We start from the raw sequence: 24,995 nt of genomic DNA on the forward strand, positions 1-24,995 counted from the left end.
ATGGCCTATTTCTTGTCCTCCATGACGGGCACTTTGTTAATCAGCAGAACGAGTATCGCTATCCAGGGTCCCAGCGAGTGGGCAGAATGCGCCGAACATCGTCGTTCAGATCCGAGTGGCTGCCGTCGCAACAAGATGATAGTCGTCAGTACCAAGACTCATGATAATTTGGGCTGACTAATATATTTCTGGACCGGACTCCGAGTCGACACTGCAATGATACCGTCGTACGTACCTTACCTTACTTGGGACTTCCACATGGGGTTTGATGTTACAGAGTACCGGCGACGTCTCGGCTCCCCACACTACCTCACAGTTGGCCTGGCTCTGCTATAGGCGGACAAACAAACGACTCTTGGTACTCGCTGCCATGGCCCGTGATATGTAATCTCTGACCTATCCATCGAGATTACTACTACGTACCCGTCGACTCGTATCCACTTCCAGTAATCGAAGTCATGGCACCCGACGGAAGCTGTAATCGCATTGTGCACGATACACTGCCAAGCACCTGCTGGCGCGGCTTCCTTCGGTCTCACAATTCAGCAGATGGCTGACGAGTTACATAGGTATTCGTAAAGTACTACCAGTGCAAGGCGGAGCATTTACTCCATGTCTCTTCGTGTTGGGCAGATAATGTTGTGACGATGACAATGGTGTCTGTGTTCGCCTGCGAAGTGGCCCTGACACTGGTATTTCGGCAATGTATCGACCTGCATCTGGCAAGCGACTAGAACGAAAAGCCCTTCTGTGGCAATATTCCAAATTCATTCGGCATCCTGCCTGTTCAATTACGCGACCCGTACAGGATTACAAGCCTGTATCAAGTTTTGTCAAGGCGTGAGTTCCGACTCGCGAGGCATCGGTAAGGCCTCCTGTACATGGGAAACCGTGTTCAAGGTCTCTCTGCAGCCTAAGCGAAACGCACGCCCGCGGACCGAACCCCTTCGCGGCTCCATCTCAGCATCACGAGATATTCGACTGCCCAAGGTAGATCGCTGGAGCATTCGTACAGGACCGTACTGCGGTTTTATATTCCCCGAGCAAGATTATTCATATGTCAACAATAGCAGAGCGGCCGCCACGGCCGTTCGCCGCAAGGACTGGAGTCACTACTATGCTGCCCTCGGTCATACGCTCTGTCAAGTAAGTGGTTGGAACCGTGCTGAATCGCGTCCGCGTCGACCATGTGCCTCCACCAGTTGCCCAATACGGTGAGCGTTCGACAAGCCTCGCAACATGATCTTCAAGCCTTTTGACAGCCGGGAGACGATGCTTAAGCGGGCCTCGCTTCGCTAGGGCGTGTGCTACTCAGCAAGATCGTTCGCCCGCGCTTCATATACCCGCGCTCGACACTATCTCCGGTCTTCGCTGTACTCATGATTCCGTTGGCTCAAAGGACACGATCCAAGGGCATGTGTGAGTGCACAGGCTCTCGATCAGGTGGCCGCCAATTCACCTGACTAATACACACTCTTTCGCAGTTCTGCAGCCCCAGGCAAGCGAGATATTCTTTGAACATCAATTCGTACCCGTACCAGGCCACACATTGCCTATGGCTTACCGCTAAGCAATCAGGATTACTCAAAGCAGTCGGTGTTACCGCCCTGTACCGGCAAACGTTTCTTACGCCTCTTACTCGCACGAGAAACGCGGACCAAGGTCGTCGACCTGGTCAACGCTAAGGCTTCACGATTGGTCTGAAGTATCTTCCCAGATTCGTACCTCCACTAGTCAACATAGAGACCTACCGATTAGCTTTCGCTGAACAATTATTGATTGCCAAATCTGGGGGCGCGAGCTGTCAAATTCGTTGGCTTCCCCACGAGGGCGCCCAGTCGGCTCATATCTACGAGCTAGAGCATCTGGTTGGATGTTGGCAACGTCAGACAGATTGTTCATATCGCAAAATGCGAGAACCCGACTCAGCTCATGCGACCGTCACTGTTTTTCCACGGCCGCAGAGTCAATCTGGATTCAGGTCATACTGACTCTCGAAGACATGTCGCGATCCAACGACAAGCGTAGGGCGCGGTTGGTCGAAGATCGCTAGGATGCCGCGGATCCGTCTTCAGCCACAACCCACTTCGGGATAATCCTAGGAGAACGACTGCTGCTTCCACGCCTGCTTTCAGCAACATCGCGACCAGAGCAATTGCGGGCGTGGTACATCTGATCAGCAAGCTGTGCTGCGGCCCAATGGCAAGATGTGATTTGTGTATATGATGCGAATTCCCTGCCGGTCGGATCGCGCATGGTGGCTGCTGGTTTGTCGTCACAATGCAGGATACAAGCTGCATCGCTGTACGCTTCTCTGTCATTCGAGAGCACTCGATGACACTTCTTCCACATGGCAGAGTCATGGGATTGTGTAGCCCTGCTCGATCACTTGCGCGATCGCGGACATTCCTTTCCGGCATTTCCTTGTGTGGCCGAGAGTCTGGACCATGATTGGAAGCTATCAGACTCGACCTGCATCTTACCTCAGGAATTAGTCTGGGTAGGCAACAAGGCAATCACAACATGTGTATGTCATCCTTATGTTGCGGAGTGCATATCATGGACAGCAAACCCTTATGAACAGTCGTCCAAGCTAGACAGCTCTCGTACGGAAGGATGCTGGAGAGAAGCTGGCAATGCGTGGTTGACCACAATTTGACTCAACCAGTGTCGCCATGTGAGCATTTGAGGGCTTGATCACGTTGGCAGCATCCCCACAGCTAGGTCTGCAGCAGTTAAATGCGACGTCGCACTTGTTGGGCGTTGCTGGGTAGAATGATGGTGTTGAGCACAGGCTAGCTTTTGTCGGCATAGACTCTACTGCTGGGCTGTCCAGAACCACCGTCTTAATGCTTAGTTCGGGTTTCGTGTACCTTTACGTTCGGGGTCTGATGTCGACATCATAACATCATATCTCTTACGCTCAAGGGCTCTGTGAGTGGCCGCGGCTCGCCTGAAGTTGAGGTCACTGGCTGGAATTGTTCTCAGTACTCAGTGTATGGGGTGTTTGAGATACCACTCACTGCCTGGGTACTGTTGCGGCCGTGGCAACGTTTGAGCCCACGTCATTCAAGAACATGCTTCGTGCCTGCTGCTAAAGCAACACGCACTCCCAGGAAAGAGCCATGCTACCGAACCGAGAAGTTGCACCTGCCTAGGGTCTCCGACTCTCAAACTAGGCCGCTATTTGCATTGCCTTGCATCGACGCGAAATACCTGATCAGGTATGAGTCGGTCGAATTGGCGTGCAAGTACGTCACAGGTGCTGTTTCGTTGCCCGTATACTGGTACCCTGTGTTCTGCGACGAAGCGAAAACGTCCTCGACGTCCTTCAGATCCGTCTAGAGCCTGGTCATTGCTACCATCCTGCTGCGCTCTAATGGTGTAGCTTCACCTGCTGGCACTGGTTGCCAATGGGGTGCGTCAAGCAAGGCGCTGATTTGCTCGTAGGCACAGCTGCGCATCAGTTTCCGACGGCGATAGCAAGGAACTCGTATGCAAGCCCGCACAGGATCTAGATGCTGCCTAGTGTGGTACCGTACGTCGTCCTGATACAGAGTCTCATCCATGTGACGATCGTGGACTCGTGGGGCTCGAGCTTTATTGAAACGGACCTCAGGACTTACTCATCTCTAAGTCAGCTTGAACGGGAATGCCCAAGTATTGGTCGGAGCTAGAAGAAGCACGCGAGCCCGCTTGTGTGTCCACCTGCATGAGGTAACTTGTTGGTAATTACTCCGTAAACAGGAATCGGGGCCAGGGCGCAGTGGCGGGCGCGAGATTCGAGCTGATAGCTGCTTCGGCACTGGCGGATGCCGCCGTAATGAATAAGCACGTCCAATGATTGTTCTTCCTATACCTCACAAATGGGGAAAGCGGAGGTGGGTACTGCACAATTCTACGGAGTAGTCGTCTTGTCGAGACCTGCCAGGAACTTGCGATCGAGCAGTACTGTACCTGTATGGCATGTGCGATGAGCTTGACTACCCGCTCTCTTGCGCAGAATGCTTTCCTTCGAATGTGGCGAAAGCGACCTCATGTACTATGTGTAGACCGAGAGATCAACTGCATGATCACAAAATAAAGTCTCCAATGCCTTCTCAGCAGGTGCAAGACTGGACACAAACTTCCAAGACAAGGCCTTCCAAACCAGGCAGTAACTACATATACTTTGGTCGTCACAGTGGCAAGGGCAGGCACCAGAGAGCGAGCATTGCGGCAAATGTATCCGGAGGAGATCGGTCTTCGCGCCTGGTGTAGAACCTGGTACTTAAAAGTTGTTCTTTATGGCTAGACCAATTAGTACCTTGGTACGAATCATCATGCATGCTGACATCGATTCGAATCTCCCGATGTGTGGTGCAGTAACAGGTAATGCTTGGACGGGCTCTCATACGCTCACCACTTTGCAAATCTACCAGACTCGGCGATGGGTACGGGACGCAGGGCTGCGGCATGAGCTGGTACCTTGCAGATTTCAGCAGCGACTGTGCCACTGAGGCTCGAGGCTCATTCTCCGAGGTCGATTACATGAGTTCCCTGGCATGCCATCACGCAAAACAAAAGCGAGGTACTTTTGGAGTGGGACGAAATCACGCGTGAGGCATGACGGAAGCACTGCTGGGATATACCGTCGTATGCAAGGCGTCGAGCCTGTAGACAGATGCCTTTCGATACGGATCGGGCCCTGGCCAATGGAAGTGGGACGTAGACTTACCCTACCAACCAATTCCTGATGGGGTCAATGGCTTCTGCAGAATGATGATGCTGCCTCTCACAGCGGGATCAATGGCGACAGATGATCTTCCTTCGCAGTTGAGAATATGGTGAACCTTATGCTCACCTAGATTCGTTGCTTTCATGGGACAGTGGAGTGAGGCATGGAGATGATGAGTAAAAGTTTACTCGAGGTGACGTTTCCTCAGCTGCCATAACCCCGGGCCATAGTCCAGACCTCGTTCACAAATTTGCAGGATTGTTCCGAAGGTGTTACTGCCAGTTTACGATACCACGCGTGCGCGAACGAAATAGTAGCAAACCTGGAAGAAAGGCACAAACGAGAAAGACGATGACACAAGCCCAGGATGGGTACTTACCAGGTATCTCAGGCCGAGCAACGAGGCCAGGTCAGAGGGTGTGCCGCGAGGTACTGTATCAATTACGTGACCAACTGCTGAACGTCCCCAATGCTTCTTCGGATCTAGCACGTTTCAGATCGTGACCGTGACCGTATTGCAGGTAATTGGCCTTCGCATCTTCCCGTCGTTTTGCGATAGTTCCTTCCTTCCTCTCCACCCTCATCTTGATGCTCAGTGTTCCTTGCAGTAGCTTTGTCAGCAGCCCATACGCTCGCGATTTCGGCCGTTACAATTCATGCCGATTCCATCGGTCGCGTCCACCACAGATTCCAATGGTACGGCGCTCCATCGAAAGAATCGCCCGTTCTGGTCAAGTCTGGCCCGGCAGGAATCTCTGAGGAACCTTGGAAGCTCGCTAGCTTCGCCAGGCGGCTGACGGCGCGGGCAACATCTGTCAATCCCTGACACAACCCCATCAAGCACTGTATAGTGCATCTCTGACTGACGAATTATTCAGCGAGGGGCGATCAAGCTCGCAATCAGCACTCGCGTTGACAGACCATCGATATGGCTGGCCTTGAGCGCAAGCTTGCGAGACTCCAGCTAAGTCTCTGTGCTGGTAATCTTATGAGGCAGGCCGTACCATGACGATCTCACCAAACGGATAGATCTTGCACCGGCGCGATGTGCGCCTATGCAAGGCAGAGTTCTGGAGTCTCCTGGGGAAGCGGCGATATACAACGCGTACTAGGCCAGTATGTCTGGATCAGTATTCAGTACCAAATCTACGTTATAGATGCTCTCGGCCCAGGTACAGTCAGTACCTCACACCATGAGAGGTTGTTCCCGAGCGGTATTACTGGTTGGTGGCGTCAAGCGTCATTATCCGAAGCACACGATTTCTCAATATTTCTTTGCTGAAGCCTTCGACTATGCTTGCCGCATTCGAGCTTATCAGGCCGCTGTGATTGCTCATCTTGACAGCAATTTGCGATCCTGACAGTATCTCGTGACATCAACATAACTTCATCACAATGTGTGAGATGGCGTAATATGTTGTTTGAGCCTCAATGCATTCACACCGACCGTGGCCGTACGAGGCTCGCAACTAGGCCGCAATCGAGAGCCTCCAGCGGAGCACTTACATGTCATTGTGTTGCTATCGCAGTTATGTGTCCGGAACTCGGACTCTATCGTTAGGCACCATAACGTGTATGAATACTCGGACTGTAACGAGGTTGCGAAACGACAATACGTAGAGAACCTGGACACAGATCATCGAATGATTTTACGAGACTCTACATTTCCCCCTTCTGGAACACGCAGGAGTCGGTAGCAAGCCACGGATACGTAACCCCTAACACCGCGGAATCCGCACCAATCCACAGGTCCAAAGACCTCAGAGACGGGACTTGTGAGCTCCGCCATGTTACCTGGAGTGAATGAGGCTCCAGTCTCGACAATGATCACAATGCGGAGGACACAATAATCAACAACGAATCTCGCCTGCTGAACATTGTGAACTTGAGGCTCGATTGCGGTCAGCTGGCCATAGAGGCCTGGTGTACAGCTAGACACCGACGTCCATACCTTGCACCGCTCCCAACGGAACGATTGATGAAGCTTTCAGCAGTCTGAATCCAGTGAAGCGGAAGCAGAACCATTCTGTACTTCCAGGATCTGAGGATCTGACACCCCGTGTCAAAGGTAATGAGGACCCACTGGTATCTATCGCGTCCAAGTCAACTCCGCTCGTGCATTTTAATCGGGTTTCTATGATCGCCGAGTGATCGACGTACGGGTGAACATGACCTCACCAGGGCCAGCAGACCTCGATTGCGATTCTGCTACTGTCCCTAGGCAGCAACTTGTCGTTGCAGCAGTGTAAGTCGTGGCCACGTAGAAAGACGACGGAGAGGGCAATCCGCATTCTACCGAATTCGCCGGTATGAGAGCAGTTGCCAAGTCACAAGAATTATTGGAGTTGCGATGGCGGTTGATGACCAAACAGTTATCAAAAAGCTTTTGATCAATAATACAGGTAAGGCCAGCAGCGCGACCACCCCTCTCCTCATAAGGTTCCTTACCAGGTACAATAATAACGATGTTACCTAATACAGCAATCCCTCCGAAGGGATCCTAAGATCAGGCTGTCACGCCTACTAGCAGAAACTCGGCCGTCATCACGATGATCTACCGTCGCACCGTCATCAGCCTCGCACCTTTCGCTGATTGTGAGTACAGAGTGGAGTGTGAGAGAACGACCTTCTAGAAGCCCGCAAGAATCGAGCGTTGGCCGTGGCGCCTTGATAGTGATCGTCAGGCCAGCACCTCAGAAAGGCTCGACAGACAGCCGTCGGGCAAGCGACTCTATACGCACCGGAGAAACTCTCGAGCATCCAGACATCGCACAGATGCAGCGGCAGGTCATACGCACTTTTGGCACCTGTCTAACCCACACAATTGTCGGGCATCTAAGTACGTACTACGATATGAGAGGGTCACCATCATGGTCGCCTTACCTAATGCAGAGAAATCGAGCCATACGGACTAAAGCGGATGAGGTGATCTGCATCTTCTCTTGCTGTCTGCGAAAGCTTCTTTCCGTGAAGTGCAGGATGCGACTCGTTCAATGGACGCGGTCGAGCACTCTGCAGGCTCATGGGAGAGATTGACAAGACAGTCCGCTGTGTGAAGCTCGTGATCTGAATATCTTCACTCGAACAACTCGAGATGCATGATCGGCGAGGTTCATCAGGAGTCTATTGCAAGAACTTGGCGGCATCGTTTATGGACGCCTCATTCGGCCGACTGAGCACTCGCAAGGCGGTCTAGGGACTTGCATATCAGTCCCAGATTCTGTTGTGGCCGCTCGCGTGCGACTACAATTTGGGCTCATTGCGAACGAGGCTGGCGATAATCATGAGAGAGGGCCTGTGCCCTCCTGCTCGGTCTGCTACGTGGATGCTCGGATGTCAGGCGAGGTGAGGTTGAGAGAGTAATGCAAGGATGATATTCTTGGGTCAGGCCGCATAAGAAGAGGCAGAAGGCGGAAGGGTCTGGCCCGTCTCGCTTCCCAATGTAGACGTCCTCGCAAAAGAAGCGCAAGTGGAAGAGTGCGGAGCTGTTTCTCAGGGTGCTACTGAGCTCTCGGCGTGGCAGTGCACCCTGAGTGTTCCTACGAAGTGCACGCAAGGCCGTGTACACGGTACACAGGAAGTGACCGGCAAGGAGGCTTTCGCAACAGTGGAAACACAGGTATGGTAAGCAAGTGTGTACAATAACGAAGGTATGACTCATGAATTACTGAGGAAAGTCATGTGTGTTCTCGAGCGTCTTTCGTCCGTTCTTATCTGCTCTCTTGTGAGCCGTATACCTGCCTCGGAACGTACTTGTATCTGGGTATCATAATGTATCTTGCCGAAACGATGCACACCATAAGCTTCGTGCATCTTGAAGTATTGCAGCCAGTCTCAGTGACCCGCAATCCCACCCACCTCACCGGCTTACCCGTGCACGACTTCGCTCACCGCCCACACTCATTTGATGCGTGGTCGAACTTGCACAATTGCTTGAGCACTTCTGCCGCTTTGCCTTCCACCGCGAAACCAGTTATCGCGAGCTCCAAACCCTTCTCCGAACAAGCAGTAGGTGGGTCAGGCGCTCCATGAAAGCGAGCCAAACAGATCGCTGAGCCACCATAAGTGACGATTGCGTAGACAACGTTCCCCGAAAACATTGCCGAGTCAACGTTATGATTCTCGCAAGACAGGTCATGGCGGTTTCAGACGTCTGACAAGTTTTACGGCCATCTTGGCGATTAAGGATGCTTTCGAGCATGAGTTCCACATGCCATTAGAAGTGATTCAAATACATGCGGGACCTGCTTCAGCTCCGCGTAGACGAAGGTGAGTTTGCCAGAACAGATGGCCCTTGGAGCGCGGCTTGTGAAGGAGTGAGTTCAGCAGAAGAAGTCCTCATCCTGTCGGCGAAGGATGGGTCCGGATAAGCACTTCGTGTCAACGCTGGGTCGGCGTACTGTGTCGTTCCATTATCGTTCGACGCGTTGCCAACAGAGCCTAGTTCTGATAATCGCGGTAATGTACCAGGGTGTGAAGGGGCGGCCTTGCCCGGCTGCAGCCCATCGACATTGCTGGGTGGTGGAGGAACCTCGCCTTGAGACTCGAGGAGCCGTGATTGCAGGTTGATGATGTAGTCGCGTAATTGATAGTTCTCGGATTGCACTTGCTTGAAATTCTCGCTTAAGATCTGGTAGTCGCGGACCTGCTCCTCGAGCTTCTTGATATATCCTTCCTTCCGCTGCCGGAAAGCTCTCTGCTCGTAGGTGAGTACTTGTGCATCAAATCATAAGGCATTGGCATACTTGTGCGGCTCTGTTCTGGGCAGCTCGCTTGCTGGTGCTCAACTCTCGTTTGCCGTAGCCTTTCCGCCCGTCGCTGCCGTTCTCACCACCGTCGCTATCTGGATTGCCTGACAAGTTATCGGCTTGATCTGGAGGTGACGATGGGTCATTTGATTGACGTGTTGGCGAGTCTTGTTGCATAGTGGCTGAGTAGTCCTTGTACTCCTGGATTGGTGGTGCTGGCGGCATGTACTGCTCTCTTAGCACTATCGAATGCTTAGTGACTGTTGGCCATGGCGAAAGTAGCTGTGTAATTGATGTCATGGCGAATAAGTGCTTAGCAGGAACGTGTGTAGTAATGAACGGTCAACGCTAATAATATGATGTACAAAAGGGAGCCCTGGGAAAGTGTACGGTATATGTATGCTCGGACGTGAGGGCCAGAGGCGAGAGGCACACCTCGACAGGGAAGCTAAACGAACAGGGAAGTTGTGTGAAGTGAATCAGTCCGTGCTGTATCGTAACAGCAATACGTGACCGGCGGCCATCGGCGATGAGCTCCACTACCGTGACCTTGGCAATGTGGGGATAGGGATTACATTTGACTGACCTTCGGAGGATCGATCCTGTTGCTGAAGATGGTTAGCTGGACTGCGTGCAGGGTGAGTGCCATTCGCGGCTAGTGAAAATGAATGCGAGATCTGAATCGGGGGAGAAACGTGTGAAGAGAGGATGGAGCACAAGGGGAAGGCGCAGGATGACTCTGCAAGGATATGATGGTTTATCCGCTTGAGCGACGGATCTGAGTAATGACGGCTTACCTGAGGGAGTGACATGCTGTACGAGGGCGACAATCTAGGAGCTAGCGCGGGTTGCATGGCTTGAAATTAAGTGTCGATGGTTGCAGCTCCCCTGAGCCTGTTGTTGTATGGTAGCCACACGCCGTGGAATAAGGAATGCCGAATTCGGTGATGCGAGATGGGTATTTCGAAGCACCGGTTTCCAGTGAGGAACTGATGAAGTGAAATGATGTGAGGGATCTTTGTTGATTTTGGTAAAACGTCGAGCATTCACAGCACCTGCAGTGGGAAAACTCGAAATTCGGCGGTGCTCCAGGCAGGCGCGTAGCACTCACTATGGAAGGAGAGCAGGAAGCTGGGAGGGAGAGAGGCGCGATTATACAATTTCTTAGTAATGAAAGACCTGTCTTTGCCCACGAAGAGAAGGTGTCGGTCCCTAGCCGGGTGGAGGCAAAAGCGTGATCAAATCGACGCGAATCATGAGGTTGGCGAACGGTGGAGTGCTCGGCCGACACGCAAACCAATTGTGACAGTGCGCGGTCCGCTATCATCCATGAGGACTAGCGTCGGGATCTTGGGCGCCTCCGCCCGAAGCGATGCGACTACCGCAAACCTGGGCAGATGCTAATCCCATACGAGGCTTACTTATCAACCTCAAACACTGTACCATACTCTCGCGAGCATTTTGTTCGCAAGGCGTTCTCGAGACCTACTATATTCGACGTTATGTCTCCTCTTTTGTGATTCAGGCGCACAACTTGAGAGTTCGCGTACCTGAATGTAGTGCATCAGGCGTGCAAGGAGATCTCAAGATCTCGACGTCGGAGTACTTACATCTGCGAACAGTCGGTCATCGCGAATACTCATCTGCATTCGATTCCAGCGTCTGCAGCTACAGCAGGGGAAATGACAACCATATGCAAAATACCAGGAGCTACACCATTCACGGCACGTGTGTATTCTCGCTTCGTATCTCGGAAAGCTGACTACACTCACTCGATCCCGAGTCTCTGTATCGGGGACTGTGTCACGGAGTGCTTTGCCCACGCAAAAGGACACTTGACTAACAGTGGTGGTCTCTCTCAAAGATCTGTCTGATGCCTTCTGATCTCCGGCGACCTGAGCTTATGCGTTGCCAGCTGCATACTAATTTCAGGTACAGTACACTCTATATGGTGATTACATATTCGTCGGCATTGACGACTCTGCGCGCATTTTGGCTGGAGTCATGCAACCCCATTTGCCTGTTTCGGCTTGAATCAATCGGTGACCGCAGAGACTCAGAAGTGGCCGATGATGTCCACGATCGCACGAGACATCCAAAGCACGAGCTTTGCAGTGCTTCGATCTACGCTGGTGTTACGATACAGCATCATCGACAGCTCTACGGCCAAGTTGAAGCACTCTGAGGGCACGACGCCTCCCTCAGACGTCTTAGTCTGTCGCTGAATCAATTGCTGCCTAGCTCGGGCTGTGGAGCTCCCATCAGCAGCAACAAGCACTTAGACTCCATCTCCCCATCGATCTCCTCCATCATGATGCATTATGAGCTCTGGTCCGCCCAGCAGATCACCTCCCAACATATCTTACGTACTAGTCAGAAGAGACTGACGCATACAACAGGCGTACGTAGCAACTGCCATGCTCGCTAGTCGACGCATGTCGGCAAAGCCAGCTTCATTTCGGCTTGTACCTTCTCTGCAGGAGATAGCGCGCTAGCGTTCGTATCTACTACGCAGTGATGCAATGTTAGCGCAGAGAAATTTCCCGGGTCTGGAGATCGTGAGCACTGCATTCGTCCCACGAACGCGTGATCCCCAATAGCGTCACACGAGAGGCAAGCTTGCTATCAGTAATGCACAGTGCCACGAAGATCTGTCAGAGAGCCGCTGCTGCTATAGTAACATAAACCTGGCTGTGCGACGACGTCAGTAATCACAAACTTGCGCAATTCCGCCGGAACACAATCATATAGTATACAACAATTACCATGCGCTACCTTTGGGTATTAACTCTATTGCAAATCCTAAAACCACTGAACACCAGTCGGGCGAGGTATTAGGGCCCTTCAGTGCTTACCAGCAACGAACCAGCTCGTAAGCTCGTCCCATTTCGCCTTGCCACCCGTCTCGATAACATCGCCGTGACATGGAATGATGCGGTCAAAGTCCCACGCCTTGACTCTGTTGACGCTCTGTGAGAACGCCGGTCTGTCTTTGCTACCATACCATAGTGCCCGTTTCTGCCAGATCATGGGCCCGCGCGTGTGCATGATGCCTCCGAATAGCTTGGTCAATATGCCAGCAGTTGGGCTCAAGCCACTCTTGCTGAACTGCTCCGTGGCAGGCAGATTGAATAGCAGATCCGCCTCGATCATGGTCCGTGATGGCTTATGGAGGAAAGCCAATTCCTTGTTGGGATGGCTGTGGAAGTATTCGACATCGAAATCGCGAGAGAACTCATCACTGATCTTCAGATCGAGCTTGTTAGAGCCACTGAAGACATGATGGAACTTCACACCCTTGGTATCGGCATCCTGCTCGCGCTTCTCTGGGAGGCCTTCAACACCAATGACTTCGGCGTTGGGGTAAGCTTTCGCCCACGGCCCGATGAAGATGTGGTGCTCAAAGTCGAGCGCGACGATATATTTGACATTGCCGCCTTTCGCGGTGACCGTCGAGCGGACATCATCTGTAAGTGCGACAGGGGAGAAGACGGCGAGCGCTCCCGACGACAGACGTACGAGAGTGCCACGACCTCCGACCTTGATCCGCCCGAACCGGAGGAAGGGCGTTGAGAACGTGGTGATTTCAGGAGTGACTTCGCGGGTGACCATGACCTTGGAAGGGTCCTTCGGCACGAGCGAGCTCGCTGACTTCGATATTCCTGTAGACATCGCGGCGGCTATTCGTGGTCTACTGTTACTGGTGCCGGTTCCTATGAAACGACGCTTGGTTGGTGAATTGATTACTTGATTTCGTGCGACGATAGAGTTCTGGTGTGACGGAGGCAAAATGCAGACTGCCAGTGTCTTGCAGCTTATATGTTGTTGCCGGATGAGGTGGCTCATGCGTCCGAGTCCGTGAAACGGTCAAGGAGCTCTATCAATTTTGTCATCACCATACATGCAGCTGTGCTTTTTTGCCCAAAGGGAACCAATTTGAGTATTGTTGACGAACGTCATAAAATCTAAATCTAAAATGGTGCGTGGATGGCCAGGGCCGGGGCGGGCTTTGGGTCCCTGTCGCCGATTCCATCATCTCCTATGACCTAGGTATTTGGCATGCCGAGGTCTTCCGGCCGGTAGATAATACGCAGTAAATGAGCATGAGCCTGAGCCTGAGCAATTTCGTCCATCGATTTGAGATAATGCTGTGCCATTCCCCGTTGCTCTGTCCACATGCTACAACGCCCATGTGGTTGGCAGTCCCTTTCACCATGCTCTCATGAAGTCCTCTCTGCTGGACCTCGGCCGTATTCCTACCAGAAAGGATCGCTAGTTAACGAGCCGACCTCGTGTCTTTGTCAGCGGACCGCAATCGGTTGTGCATACTGGCCAGGCGTCTGGTCGTGGTAGCGAAGCGGATACGGATTTCGGCTGAGCTAATAGGGGTCACTGAACCGCGATTTGCTGCGCGCTCCTTCCAGGATGGCATCGCTGTGATCGTCGCAACTGGGCTGGTGAAGTTGTGTAGAACAACAATCGAGCGTTTTACTGCTCTCACGTTTGGAGTAGGCCCAACATGTCCGACGAGCCGTGTTGGCGACGGCAGCGACGAGGCGCATGTCCATGTGGACTTGAAGAACCAAGACCTGGGAGACCTGTGTCAAATTGATCTGCCATCTTTTTTAGATCTCTACGCTCGGGCAGTTCTTGGTGAGTAGGGTCCATTGCTTGAACCTTGCAGTGATGCTTGAATAGTTGCAATCCAGGGATCATCAGCTTCGACGTCGATGGAGCTCCAGATCGTCTATAACCGCGGATCCTGTTGCCGGTGCTTGCGACTGCAGGCGAGACCAGGCTGCGCCTAGATTCGTGAGACCTTGTCACCGACCTATCTTACATCCAGCACAACTTCGGCTGGGCCGGACCAATGATCCCGTCAGCCAATTTTGGTACAGTCTACAGCCTATCCTCAGGACGGGATGTGAAGCCTTCACCTTGCGCCGAGTTTTGTGCATTTTCATCTGAGCCTCGTTGGGCGGCCGTTGATTTGAGCCTGCAGTCCGTGCCTTCCTCCTGAGCACAAACGAAAGGGAAGTCAAGTGGGGAGCAGTCGCGACTACCGCGGCAAGTTATTGAGCCAAAGGAAAGTGGAAGGAGCAGGTCATTAGAACGAAGAATCTGCTGCACGCCCGATGTCGATCGCAATGGCATCTCTTATTGTCACTTCTTCCGGCACAGCATACGCAAACTACCCAATCGTTCTCTAAATATCTCAAGCTTACCTTACCCAGTCCCAGAAATGTTCTACTAGACGCGCCTCTCGAGACTTGACTTGCTGCTGCATGAGGCACGAGGACCATTCTTAGTCGTCAATAATTCATAGGTTCGGCCATAAGAACGGCATGTATAGCTTTCATGAACAGTGTCATTGACGCGTTTGAATTCTACGAGCTCACACTTAGCCGAGCGGCCCTCATGAGCGTCTAAGCTCTACTCGATCATCCTGATCCAGCAACAGCCCTCGTCCAGCGCAAACAGAATTCAGTCCAATCTCGAACTGTGAGTGCAGATCGCCTTCTTCGCCCTTTTCGCCATGCCCAAACACCACGTATGGCTTCTGGTACGACCCGTTCACGGGCGCGGCCTTCTCGTCCTCTTCTTGAACGGTCATCGCAGAATGCTCTGATGGCAAAGTCCCCTCACTGCCATGGCGACCCACGAGTCCTCTCATTTCGCCCCTTGGCATCAACAAGCCCCTTCTCTTCTCCCACATCAGTACCTCTGGGTCCTCCCCCACCGCGCTTGTCATTGGCGTCCACATCTTCTTGGCACTACTTGTCCTCAAAGCCTCTGTTACTGCATCCGCGTCCATGATCATCCCTGGCGTCTTCAGATACAACATCCGACTGAAGTCCCACGGCGTCCGCTGTAGTTCGCCCAACAGGTGTGCGTGAGTTGTGGCAGTCTCCCAACCCTTGACGAACTCGACCGGGTGAAAGATGATGGGGTGTGTGTCGTGGAGGTCGCGCATGAATGTCAGCGCAGACATATGTAGGTCGGTGACTGAGCTCTCCCAGGTTGATGGATACAGGAGGACGAGCCGATCAGACGAGTCGGGCGTGAGTGACAGAGATCGTGCGAAGAGAGCGGCAGAACAGAGGTCTGAAGGTCGCGTGAGAGCGAGGATGTAGGCTAGTGTATCCTGCGACGCCGATTTCCCGTCTCCTATGTCCACCGTGACGGTATTCACTGGGTCGGACGATGCATCCTGCCCTAAGAATTGAGCGATCTGCTCGTTGATTTCTGTTTCATTTCCGTCTGCAAGCGCTGCTAGCTGTTCATCATGGTCTCGTTCTCTGAACTTGTCCGGGAGCACTGGTTTCGGTGGCTTTGGTGGCGGCTGCCGGATCGCTTCACGAAGGGAGTTGACTGACTGCTGCTGTAGAACATAGCCAGCCAGGAAGAGCAGGAAGGTGAAAGCTACGATGATGCCCGCTGAGAGCACCGCAGACACTGTCGAGGCGGTGATAAGAACCATCAGCTACGTAGTTGTAGTTGCTGAAGGTTTCAAAATAGTATACTTGTTAGGAATGTGGTCGAGGTAAATGCATCATGCATGATACTTCTTCAATTGCGGTTCCGCCCTCCACCCGACTAGGAAATTTAGTAAACATCTGAATAGGCGGCCCGGGCAACGGGTGGGATGAGCAGCCTTGCTCCGCATTTCTCGAAGTCGCAGCTTGTCATCCGGTCTGCTACAAGGCCAACCTGGAAATTCAACTCCGATCTTCCACATAATTCACCAACTTAGCAGGCAGCAAGAGCCACCGTCGTGACTACCGACATGTCGCACCGAGCCGACGGCTCTAACACGCTCGATAATCGTGGCTACACGGGCCCCCTCATCCGCGGCCAAAACCCTGCTCTCCTCATCGAAACCGCAACGCGCGACCGCATCACTGACTCGCTGTATTGGAAAGAGCAGTGCTTCGGCTTGAACGCCGCCACTCTTCTTGACCGCGCTGTCGAGCTCACATACATTGGCGGCACCTATGGCGTCGGGATGAAGCCGACTCCTTTCCTGTGCCTCGCCTTCAAACTTCTGACCATCGTGCCCGATCGCGACATCGTGCTGGAATACCTCAACAGAGGAGGGGACGAGTGGAAGTACCTGAGGGCACTGGCGGCGTTCTACGTGCGGCTGACGTTCGCGCCTACGGAAGTGTACAAAACGCTTGAACCATTCCTGGAGGATTCGAGGAAGCTGAGGCGCAGGCGCAAAGAGGCTTATGTGCTCACATACATGGATGAATTTGTGGATGAGCTGCTGACGAAGAAGAGAAGCATGGGCACGGCGCTCTGGGAGTTGCCTTCACGGCAAGCGCTGGAGGATCTGGATCAGCTTGAGCCCAGGGAGAGCCCTTTGCAAGAGGAGCTGGATAAGATGGACGACGAGGATGAAGATGCAGTCATGGGAGAAGCAAATGGTGGTGACAGTAGCGCCAGCGAAGACGGCCGAAGCGTCAACGGCAGGAGCGCAAACAGTGATCGATCAATGAGCGACTGAGTGGTCACGACTATCTGGCAGACCCGGACACCGAAACCTCTGGTACGTCTGCTGTCTGCCAAGCTCATGAGCCAACATCGGAAGATCTGGCGAGAACTCAGATCCAACTCCATCAACGTTCAAGTCAATGGCAATGGACGATGATTTCTGGAGCGGAGTCAAGAAGCTGAACGACGAAAGCAGCGAGGCTCGTCCTAGAGGAAGGTGAAGCCTTCGCTAGAGGTAGACTCTGTGCGTCTCTTCTTCTCGGCTGCCTTGTCCATGCTGCCCTCCAGACTTTTGGAGCTATCGCCTGCTTTGGCGCCTGGGCCATCATTCGAAGCTTGGTTACTGATCATATCGATCAGTGACTCGGACTTGGTTGAATGTTCCCAGGTAGGGTGATGGACAGAACCACGGTCCTTGTGCGGATCGTCGTAAGAATAATTTGGCTCGTCAGTCACAGCCTCTGCTTGGTCTTCGTCCTCAGCGACGTCGTCGGTAGCGACTGACTCGACGTCCGGCTCCGCAATGTCCTCCTCGGCAATGCCGGTCCCCTGAAACTGCTCCGCCAGATCCGAGGTGCTTTTCTCGGATTCCTCAGGCTTCTCGACCTTCTCAAAGCGCTCAAGTAGATCGCGACCATTCCAAACTTCACGACGCATGCAGCCATTCCATCCGAGAGTGTTGCATGGATGGTCAAGCAGCTGAATCATGGACGGACCTCCGATATCCGGGTTCTGAACGTTGAGCAAAGTCACACAGAACTCCGGTCCATCTGCAGCGTCACCCTCAATGAAGCTGCCGGCGTAAACGCGGACGGGCCAGGTATTGTACTTCTGCTGAAGTTGCTCGAGAACCTCAGTCACGATACTTCCAAGCTTCACGCCACCACATCTGCCGAAGTCATTGATGAGCAGCACCGGCTCGTTGGAGTTAAAATGGACGGTCCGAACACGCTTCTCATCAGGCTTGAACAATGCAGTAAGCATGTTCTCGACCTCCGCCTTGATGGCAGAAAACGCCAACGGCTTGTCGGAGGCAGGTGCATCGACAGTCATCATGTTGTTCCGTACAATCCGACCCACCTTGTGTACACTCCCAGAGTCGTAGCCCATAGCAGCAAGCGCGCCACAGATCTTCATCGGCAGGACAACGCTAACCTCTGCGCCGTTCTCCCTCCCATGAAGCCCATCATCGACCTCAAGCATCGAGGCCACCCCGTGATAGCGAGGAATTTGAGCAGAGCGATCAATATCGACCTTCGTAGGCCCAATCCACGCCATCTCCGTATCCTTGTTGCCGAGCCCCAGCGCATCTGACAATTTAGTAAGTTGGGAGCCTAACGACGTGCCCGGCGCTTGATTCTTGTCGTGTTCGATGGCTCTAGGCGCGACCATCAGCGCCGAGAGCATTCCAGGGCCAACGAATTGTGCGTATTTGGATGCCATGGCACGACTCATGCCCGCACCGGCCACGAGCGCTGTCGCTTTCCCTGCCAAGGAGGCATCGTAGAGCACGCCCGAGTCGCTGTTGTACTCAAGCGAATTGTTCAGCTCGGGCTGGGCAGCGAGATAGCGGCTGATGTGGCCGTCGCCGTCGATGACGTGTGGCATCGTTGCTGTGACTTCGCGTCTTCCTGTAAGAACGTAAAGTAGGCTGTGAGCAACCGAACGACGTTGAGTGATGTTCTCAACTAAATGGTATGAGCACGCGATAAGCGTCATCAAAAACGAGATAAGGCTGTACCTGAGCCAGCATATGCATCAATAATGATGGGTGGATTTCTTCGCCGTGTCCAATCAAGCAATTCATGACCATGTCTCAATGTCTGCCGAACTGCAGGGAGTTCGTGTCGAATCACTATGGAGCATGTGATGCATGATTTCGTGTTGCATTCTCGTCATCGTGTGATGGCAACCTCTCCTGTAGGTTTTAGGCCTCTAAATATGAGTCTACTACACGGCAGAGATGGTCGTGTGATGGCCATGATTCCTGAGCCCCAAGAATCTCAATGCCAATGATTTGTGCCCAGGTATGTGCCCCTATGGCCGTGGCGGGCCAAGCCCACTAGCTAGAAGGCAACCATCGACCCTTCCCCATGTCCTGGCCAATTCCCATCAATCTATCCAGTCTGCTCAGTCTATCCAGTCTGCTCAGTCTATCCAGAACTCCTGCATCAAATGGTCACAGACGATTCCGTTTGCAGCGATTGCAAGCTCGTAGATGACACTGACGACACTCAAAGATGTACTGCGGCTGAAGGTCTCGTTAGTCTTGATATGAATTAAGGCTTGGTGGTAGCAGAGGTATGAGAAAAGGGACATGTGGCACGACTTGTAGCGTGCCCGAGGACCATGTCCCGACAAGTCGCGAAGCAGGGCGTTGGCCACTAGAAAATCTCGTGAAGGGCAGGACAACTTACTAGGGTGTCATGACATTCTTCACACTGGTGCCTCCCTCTGACAAACCTCCAAGCATTGTGCTCGCAATTGTGGTCGTGCCTCAGTGCATCTGCCATTGCGCGAACCCGTGCCGCGTAGTCGACAGCATCCCTGTGGGCGACTCTTTGCTGCTCTCGGAGGACGACCACCTCAGCTCTGCGCTCTAGGCGGTCCTCATCCCATTGCGGACAACCGCACGTCTTCCAACGCTGTCCACAGAGGTAGCAGAACTCTGCGCGACAGACACATCTGTTGTTCTGTTAGCGGAAATGCTGAAGTGATGCTGAATCTTACGTACGTCATGTGATAGCAGCCAGTATCGAGCTCAACCATTCGATGACAAGAATAGCAAGCACGCCATCCTTCTTGTCGTGCCAAGTCCAGGACTGCCTGATGGTTGGGATCATCAGGGCAATCTTGACCAACGTGAGCGACGCCTTTGCATAGCGTACATGTCTGAGTCGAGCACTTGGGGCAGTGAGCTGTCTGGCCGTGAATGTTTTCGGGCGTGATGAATGCAGAGCAAGCGGATTGGCTGCAATAAGTTCGGTTTGGTGTACTGAATTCGACTTGTTTCTCAGCATAGGTCGCTTTCATCTCATCCGATAGAAATTGAGATGCATCCGCGACCGGGATCGTCTGACGACAGCAGCGTGGTGGGAACAGGCTTTCGTCGGTGAAAGAGCCAGTGAATAGATCAACGATACAGCCCTCGCAGTACTCATGACGACAGGGCGCTGCCATCAGATCAAATGACATTTTGTTTTCCAAGCATGATGCGCAGTGATGAGCTGGCTTATGCTTCGTGTTCGACCGTGTCGCTGCCCAAGTAGAGCTTTCTGGCTGATCCCCCTCCTCGTCGTCCTCGTTCACTTCAGCGGCGACTGATGTGGCAGTGAATTGTGATGGTTCGCCCGGAGCGGCATTCATATTGAGTTTCGCCAGCCTCGCAAGCAGCTGGTCGTCCAGTTGTTCCGCTGACTCTGTGTTCGTTTCCGTAGCGCTGGTACGTCTCTGTTCGGCCAGGGACATCGCCATGTTGCGATCGGCCTGCGCGACCGCTTCGTCTTGCCTCAATTGTGTCACAACTGGTCCATCAGCCTGAACTGCCCGAGCCATGCTTTGTGCCAAGCTTGAATCTGCCACCCATATCCTTGCATTCTGGAATTCCTCCTGTTGTAGTTGCCGTGCTACTTGGGCATCAGTGACATTGCCCTGCTTTTGTTTGCCTTTCGATTGTGATTCAAGCTCTTCAAGATCCTCCAGCTGGAGCTGAAGCACTAGCTCGGCGGTCATCGCATCCATCTCTTGCAGAGTCGATCCGAGATGGACGGGCGCTGCCTCCTGGCTCATTGCGTCAGTTCGAAGCTCTTGAACTACGCCTGTTGCCGGCACAGTCTGAGGTCAGAGATGGCTGCATGATCAGACCTCCAAGCTACCTGACCAGTAGATCGCGTAAATACATGTACCTGACCAGTTTGCTACTGTGGGGAACGATGATGAGCTTGCTGTCTGCGGCTCATTCAGTTGAAACCAAGAAACCGGCTGTCTGCATACATGACAGGTCAGATCTTCGCCAGCCCTCCATGATAAGCCCTGCTGCTAACAAAGCTTGATGGCGCCGGGAAGTTGCTTGATATCCGCACAAGCAGCATCCGTGCTGGCTGGTGCTATTCTGAAAGTACAAATCTCAGGATGAACGTGAGGCGGCGACAAGAGTTGTGCATGAGCTAGGTAGCCCATAACATTGCAAGACGTCGACGGCGACCCAGGACCACAAGCGCTCGAAAGAATGAGCAAACACATCAAAAGAGGTTCGCTTGCTGGAAGACCTCGGGCGTCTTCCGCTGCCTGGACAAGGATACAAATCTCATCGTCGACAGGTAGATCCACGACTGCCTTCGCTGTCAGTAACCAACAAAATTCATAGCTCACTTGTCAATCAGCATCGATAATCCATACCGTAGAGCCACTTACATGCTGAAATTGACGTCTGATCCCACGAAAGGAACGCCGACGATAGTCATTAAGCCTTGGAAGGAAGAATGAGCCACGATCGGCTGGCTGCGTCAGCTGCGTGAACGTGGCTCTCACTGTTGCTGTGAACTGCCCAGCGCTTGCCTTGAAAAGAACCAGGGATAACAGCAGAGCCAGTCCATTCTGTAGCTGCGGATCGAAGCGCCCAAGGCCCGAAGATGACTTATGGGACCTGCGATTGAGTCGACTTCGTGGATAGCGACCACATGTGAAGCGATAGGTAACGAGCAAGGCTGCTACGGAGTCCGAGCATGTGTAGTTCGTGATTGCCATCCGAGTCATCGCGGGCGATGAATAGAAGAATGAATTGAAAGACAGGTGCATGGGAATTACAAGATGAACATTGGGTTAGGACAGGGATGATTGGCCACCCTGATTGTCAACTTTGCTGGTGGATTTAGCTCTCAAGCAGCTACCACTACCCGGCATCACGAGTCACTTACAACAGCATGATAGACAAGAATCAATCTCGGCCTTGAGCACATCAGTCATGGTGCTTAGCTAGAAGTAAACCAACAGGCTAAAGTGGTCCTACAGTGATTGGCAGCGTAGAATGAATACTCTCGAAAAGCGTCGCGAAGCAACTGTGCTAGACGCTACTGTACCTAGGTATTTGGGCCAGGCCACCGGCATGAAAATACCTGGTAGATTCTGCGAATCTCTGGTTCAACGTTTTGCTACCCTGCATTGCCCCGCGCTTCTACAGACCGCTTTGGCCTTGCACGCGCAATCGCTTGACCGCTGTGCATTGCATGCCTCGGAATGCCCTTCGGCAGCGTCTTCTGCCACACAGGAGCGCCCAGGATTCCTGATGGCGTTGTTCGGAGGCGATCTTTCTGACCCATGCTTGAGCCATGTCTTGTCGCTGTCGAGGTCGATCTTCCACATCGTTAAGCTCTTGGCTCAGAGAACTCGACTTCGACTACACCGGCCGCAGGCACGAAGCATACAGTCCGGGCACTCTAGCAGAAATTCTCTCATCGACGTACCACAGTGTTCGCAAAGCTGCCAGTTTCCAACAGTCGGTATTCTCCGCCAAGGACGAGTATGTTGGCATGCGTGACGCTCGCGGACCATGTCGGCCATTCGTTGTATCTCCACCTGACGTTGCGCTTCCGTTCGTGCACGCGCACCATCACGATCCACCAGGACCTCGGCTCGCTCAAGGAGACGGTCCTCATCGAATTGATCGCATCCACAACCCTTCCACTTTTCACCACACACGTAACAGAACGCAGCACCACAGATGCAGCTGTTAGAGTGTCAGAAGTTGTATGCTGCGACTAAAATCACTGTAGACTTACTTCATGTGATTGCAGCCCGTAGAGATCGAAACCATGCTAAGGCACTTGTAGCACCGCTGCCATTCTTGATCCACCGCCATCTCCAGCACAAGCTGCGTGTCTTGATCGATGGGACAAGCACCGTGATGGAAAGCTCCCTTGCACTTTGGACAAGTTCGCTCACCACACGCGGCACAAACAGCTAGGGAAGCCCCCACTGTGTTGGGAAGGATGAATGTCTGACATTCGTGGCAGTAAGTTCTATCAGTGGTTGACAACTCAACCTCACGATTGGCGTAGGGAGTCAACAAGGCCGGACCGATGAGAAGACGGAGATGTTTGTTGATTGGTATGACTTGCCGACAGCACTTTGGTGGAAAGAGTGATTCGTCCTTGTACGAGCCGGTGAAGAGTTCTTGTAGACAAGCGACACATTGTTCATCGCCGCAAGGCATGAGCAGTGTCTCGTACCAGTACTTGCTATCGCCGCAGATAACGCATTCGTGAATGGCTGCTAGAGATGAACTGTTGCCAGCTTGTTGCTCTGTGGTCAGAATGTCGGATGGTAGGAGAATCTCGCATGCCGCCGGAGAAATATATCGACCAGCAAGTCGCGCGAGGAAGATCATCTGATCGCGATCGGGCTCGGTCTCGCCGGGTGGAGGAAGATGTCGATCTGTGAGCGTCATCGGACGTCTCGCATTCTCAGCGCTTTGCATTTGTAGAGCCAGGCCATGATCGTGTGTCGCGATTTGCTCAAAACGAATGTGAGAGGCGATCAGAGGACCGTCTGTGATCACAGCTGCTGCCATACTCAGAGCCATTCTGCGATCGGTATCATCGTGGGAGTCTCGAAAGTTTCGAATAACTCGTCTGGTGTCTAGGAGCATTCGCATACGTGAGTCGAGGATGGAGAGCGCCTGGTCGATATCGGCGTTCTCGTACGGATTCTCTCCGACTTCGCTACCGCCGTGGCGTGTTGGGACTGACATGACGAGGAAGAGCTAGTGGGCTTGAACCATGAAGGACGACGCCTGGTGCGAAGAGAAGTCGAGGCTGTCTCGTGGAGAAGATGCGAAATTCGAAATCCGAAATTCGAAAGAAGTGGAGGATTTTGACAAACGCACAAATGATCTCAGAAACGCGGCCTCCTTTTCATGTATCCATGGCAACCTTACCTGCCCTTTGGGCAACGATCACGAGCTCGTTAACGGAAGGTGACCTAGCTCTCACTCGTCCTCGAGACTGCTGCTTGTACGCGTCGTGAGTAGATATCATCTTCACTTACGCAACCACGGCTACAGAGAATCATGATCTTGCGCGACACTCTGTTCCACCACTTGAGCGGATTCCATGTGGAAAGCCAATTCGGGTTGAATCTTTGCCTCGTTGAACAAGCTTCTCCCGTAAGCTGGCAATGTCCAAGTATATCGGCACGAAACGGGCTGGGGAACTCTTTGTCTAATGTACTGACTAAAATGACGGTTCACGGCGAATAAACATTTAGGTTGCGTCTGCGTATGTACTTTGCGATTGAGGTGGGAGCCTCGAGGACGGAGGAGGTGAAGTGAAGACATCGGACGGCGACCAACTTGAGACTCCACTGCATGCTTGGCGATCATTCTGGAGTATGACGCGCGAAAAGTGACGTCGAGAGAAAGCTTCAGGCACACAAAACGCACTCGTGAGGTCTTGTGAGCGATTCCAGACTCACGATCACTATTGCTTCCGGACAACTCTCACACTACCATTCACACTCTCAGATCTTTTTATCATTCGCTATGTCGGGCACAAGCAACGTCGGTACCTCCGCAGTCTACGAGGCTGGTGACCAGCGCAATGCACCAGAGTCAGAGCAAGAGAAGCCCACCAAGTTTGAGGAGGGCAAGGAGAATGCTCATGACCAGAACGATCCCAGTAAGCCTACCTCACTCGGCTCATTACCTCGAGATTTGACTGACACCCACCGCAGAGGATGAGCGCTCCATCGCCAACCGCCTAGCCGCCGCAAAACCTCAGAACGACAGCACGAGCGGGAAGGATCTCTCTGCTGAAGACAAGGCTGCTCAGGAAGATCCCACTGCTCCAGCGAAGATGCACGGAAACGAGCCGTCGAAGGGCGCGAAGATCGACAAGAGTATCGCTGACGAGGAGGCTGAGCTCATCGCGAAGAAGGACGCCGCCAAAGCGCAGTCGAAGAAGGACAAGAAGTGAGGAGCTCCCTAGCTTCAGGCGTGATTTATAGGCTCGCATGCATGCGGCCTCGGATGAGCAATG

General features: G+C 52.9%; 7 protein-coding genes across 7 annotated transcripts; 2 read left to right on the forward strand and 5 right to left on the reverse strand.

Annotated features, from left to right (window-relative positions):
- Positions 1 to 8,966: 8,966 nt before the first annotated feature.
- AB675_4123 (putative transcription factor kapC) lies at positions 8,967 to 9,765 on the reverse strand (the record flags this gene model as incomplete). Its single annotated transcript, XM_018144238.1, has 2 exons — positions 8,967 to 9,413; positions 9,463 to 9,765. The coding sequence occupies 2 exons, from the start codon at positions 9,763 to 9,765 to the stop codon at positions 8,967 to 8,969; spliced, it is 750 nt and encodes a 249-aa protein (XP_017998515.1).
- A 2,544-nt stretch (positions 9,766 to 12,309) lies between these two features.
- Positions 12,310 to 13,137, reverse strand: AB675_4124 (uncharacterized protein; the record flags this gene model as incomplete). The annotated part of the gene is made up of 1 exon (XM_018144239.1): positions 12,310 to 13,137. The coding sequence occupies one exon, from the start codon at positions 13,135 to 13,137 to the stop codon at positions 12,310 to 12,312; it is 828 nt and encodes a 275-aa protein (XP_017998646.1).
- A 1,744-nt stretch (positions 13,138 to 14,881) lies between these two features.
- AB675_4125 (uncharacterized protein) lies at positions 14,882 to 15,946 on the reverse strand (the record flags this gene model as incomplete). Its single annotated transcript, XM_018144240.1, has 1 exon — positions 14,882 to 15,946. The coding sequence occupies one exon, from the start codon at positions 15,944 to 15,946 to the stop codon at positions 14,882 to 14,884; it is 1,065 nt and encodes a 354-aa protein (XP_017998597.1).
- A 306-nt stretch (positions 15,947 to 16,252) lies between these two features.
- On the forward strand, positions 16,253 to 16,975 carry AB675_4126 (Pre-mRNA-splicing factor 38A; the record flags this gene model as incomplete). The annotated part of the gene is made up of 1 exon (XM_018144241.1): positions 16,253 to 16,975. The coding sequence occupies one exon, from the start codon at positions 16,253 to 16,255 to the stop codon at positions 16,973 to 16,975; it is 723 nt and encodes a 240-aa protein (XP_017998628.1).
- A 194-nt stretch (positions 16,976 to 17,169) lies between these two features.
- Positions 17,170 to 18,570, reverse strand: AB675_4127 (Dihydroxyacetone kinase; the record flags this gene model as incomplete). The annotated part of the gene is made up of 1 exon (XM_018144242.1): positions 17,170 to 18,570. One exon carries the CDS (start codon positions 18,568 to 18,570, stop codon positions 17,170 to 17,172), a length of 1,401 nt encoding a protein of 466 aa, XP_017998536.1.
- A 540-nt stretch (positions 18,571 to 19,110) lies between these two features.
- Positions 19,111 to 23,710, reverse strand: AB675_4128 (uncharacterized protein; the record flags this gene model as incomplete). The annotated part of the gene is made up of 4 exons (XM_018144243.1): positions 19,111 to 19,213; positions 20,213 to 20,742; positions 22,425 to 22,687; positions 23,008 to 23,710. 4 exons carry the CDS (start codon positions 23,708 to 23,710, stop codon positions 19,111 to 19,113), a joined length of 1,599 nt encoding a protein of 532 aa, XP_017998565.1.
- Positions 23,711 to 24,499: 789 nt separating this feature from the next.
- AB675_4129 (uncharacterized protein) lies at positions 24,500 to 24,932 on the forward strand (the record flags this gene model as incomplete). Its single annotated transcript, XM_018144244.1, has 2 exons — positions 24,500 to 24,635; positions 24,691 to 24,932. 2 exons carry the CDS (start codon positions 24,500 to 24,502, stop codon positions 24,930 to 24,932), a joined length of 378 nt encoding a protein of 125 aa, XP_017998480.1.
- Between the last annotated feature and the right edge of the window lie 63 nt (positions 24,933 to 24,995).

Source organism: Cyphellophora attinorum (genome assembly GCF_001299255.1).
Source record: "Cyphellophora attinorum strain CBS 131958 chromosome Unknown Contig18, whole genome shotgun sequence".
Taxonomy (NCBI): domain Eukaryota; kingdom Fungi; phylum Ascomycota; class Eurotiomycetes; order Chaetothyriales; family Cyphellophoraceae; genus Cyphellophora; species Cyphellophora attinorum.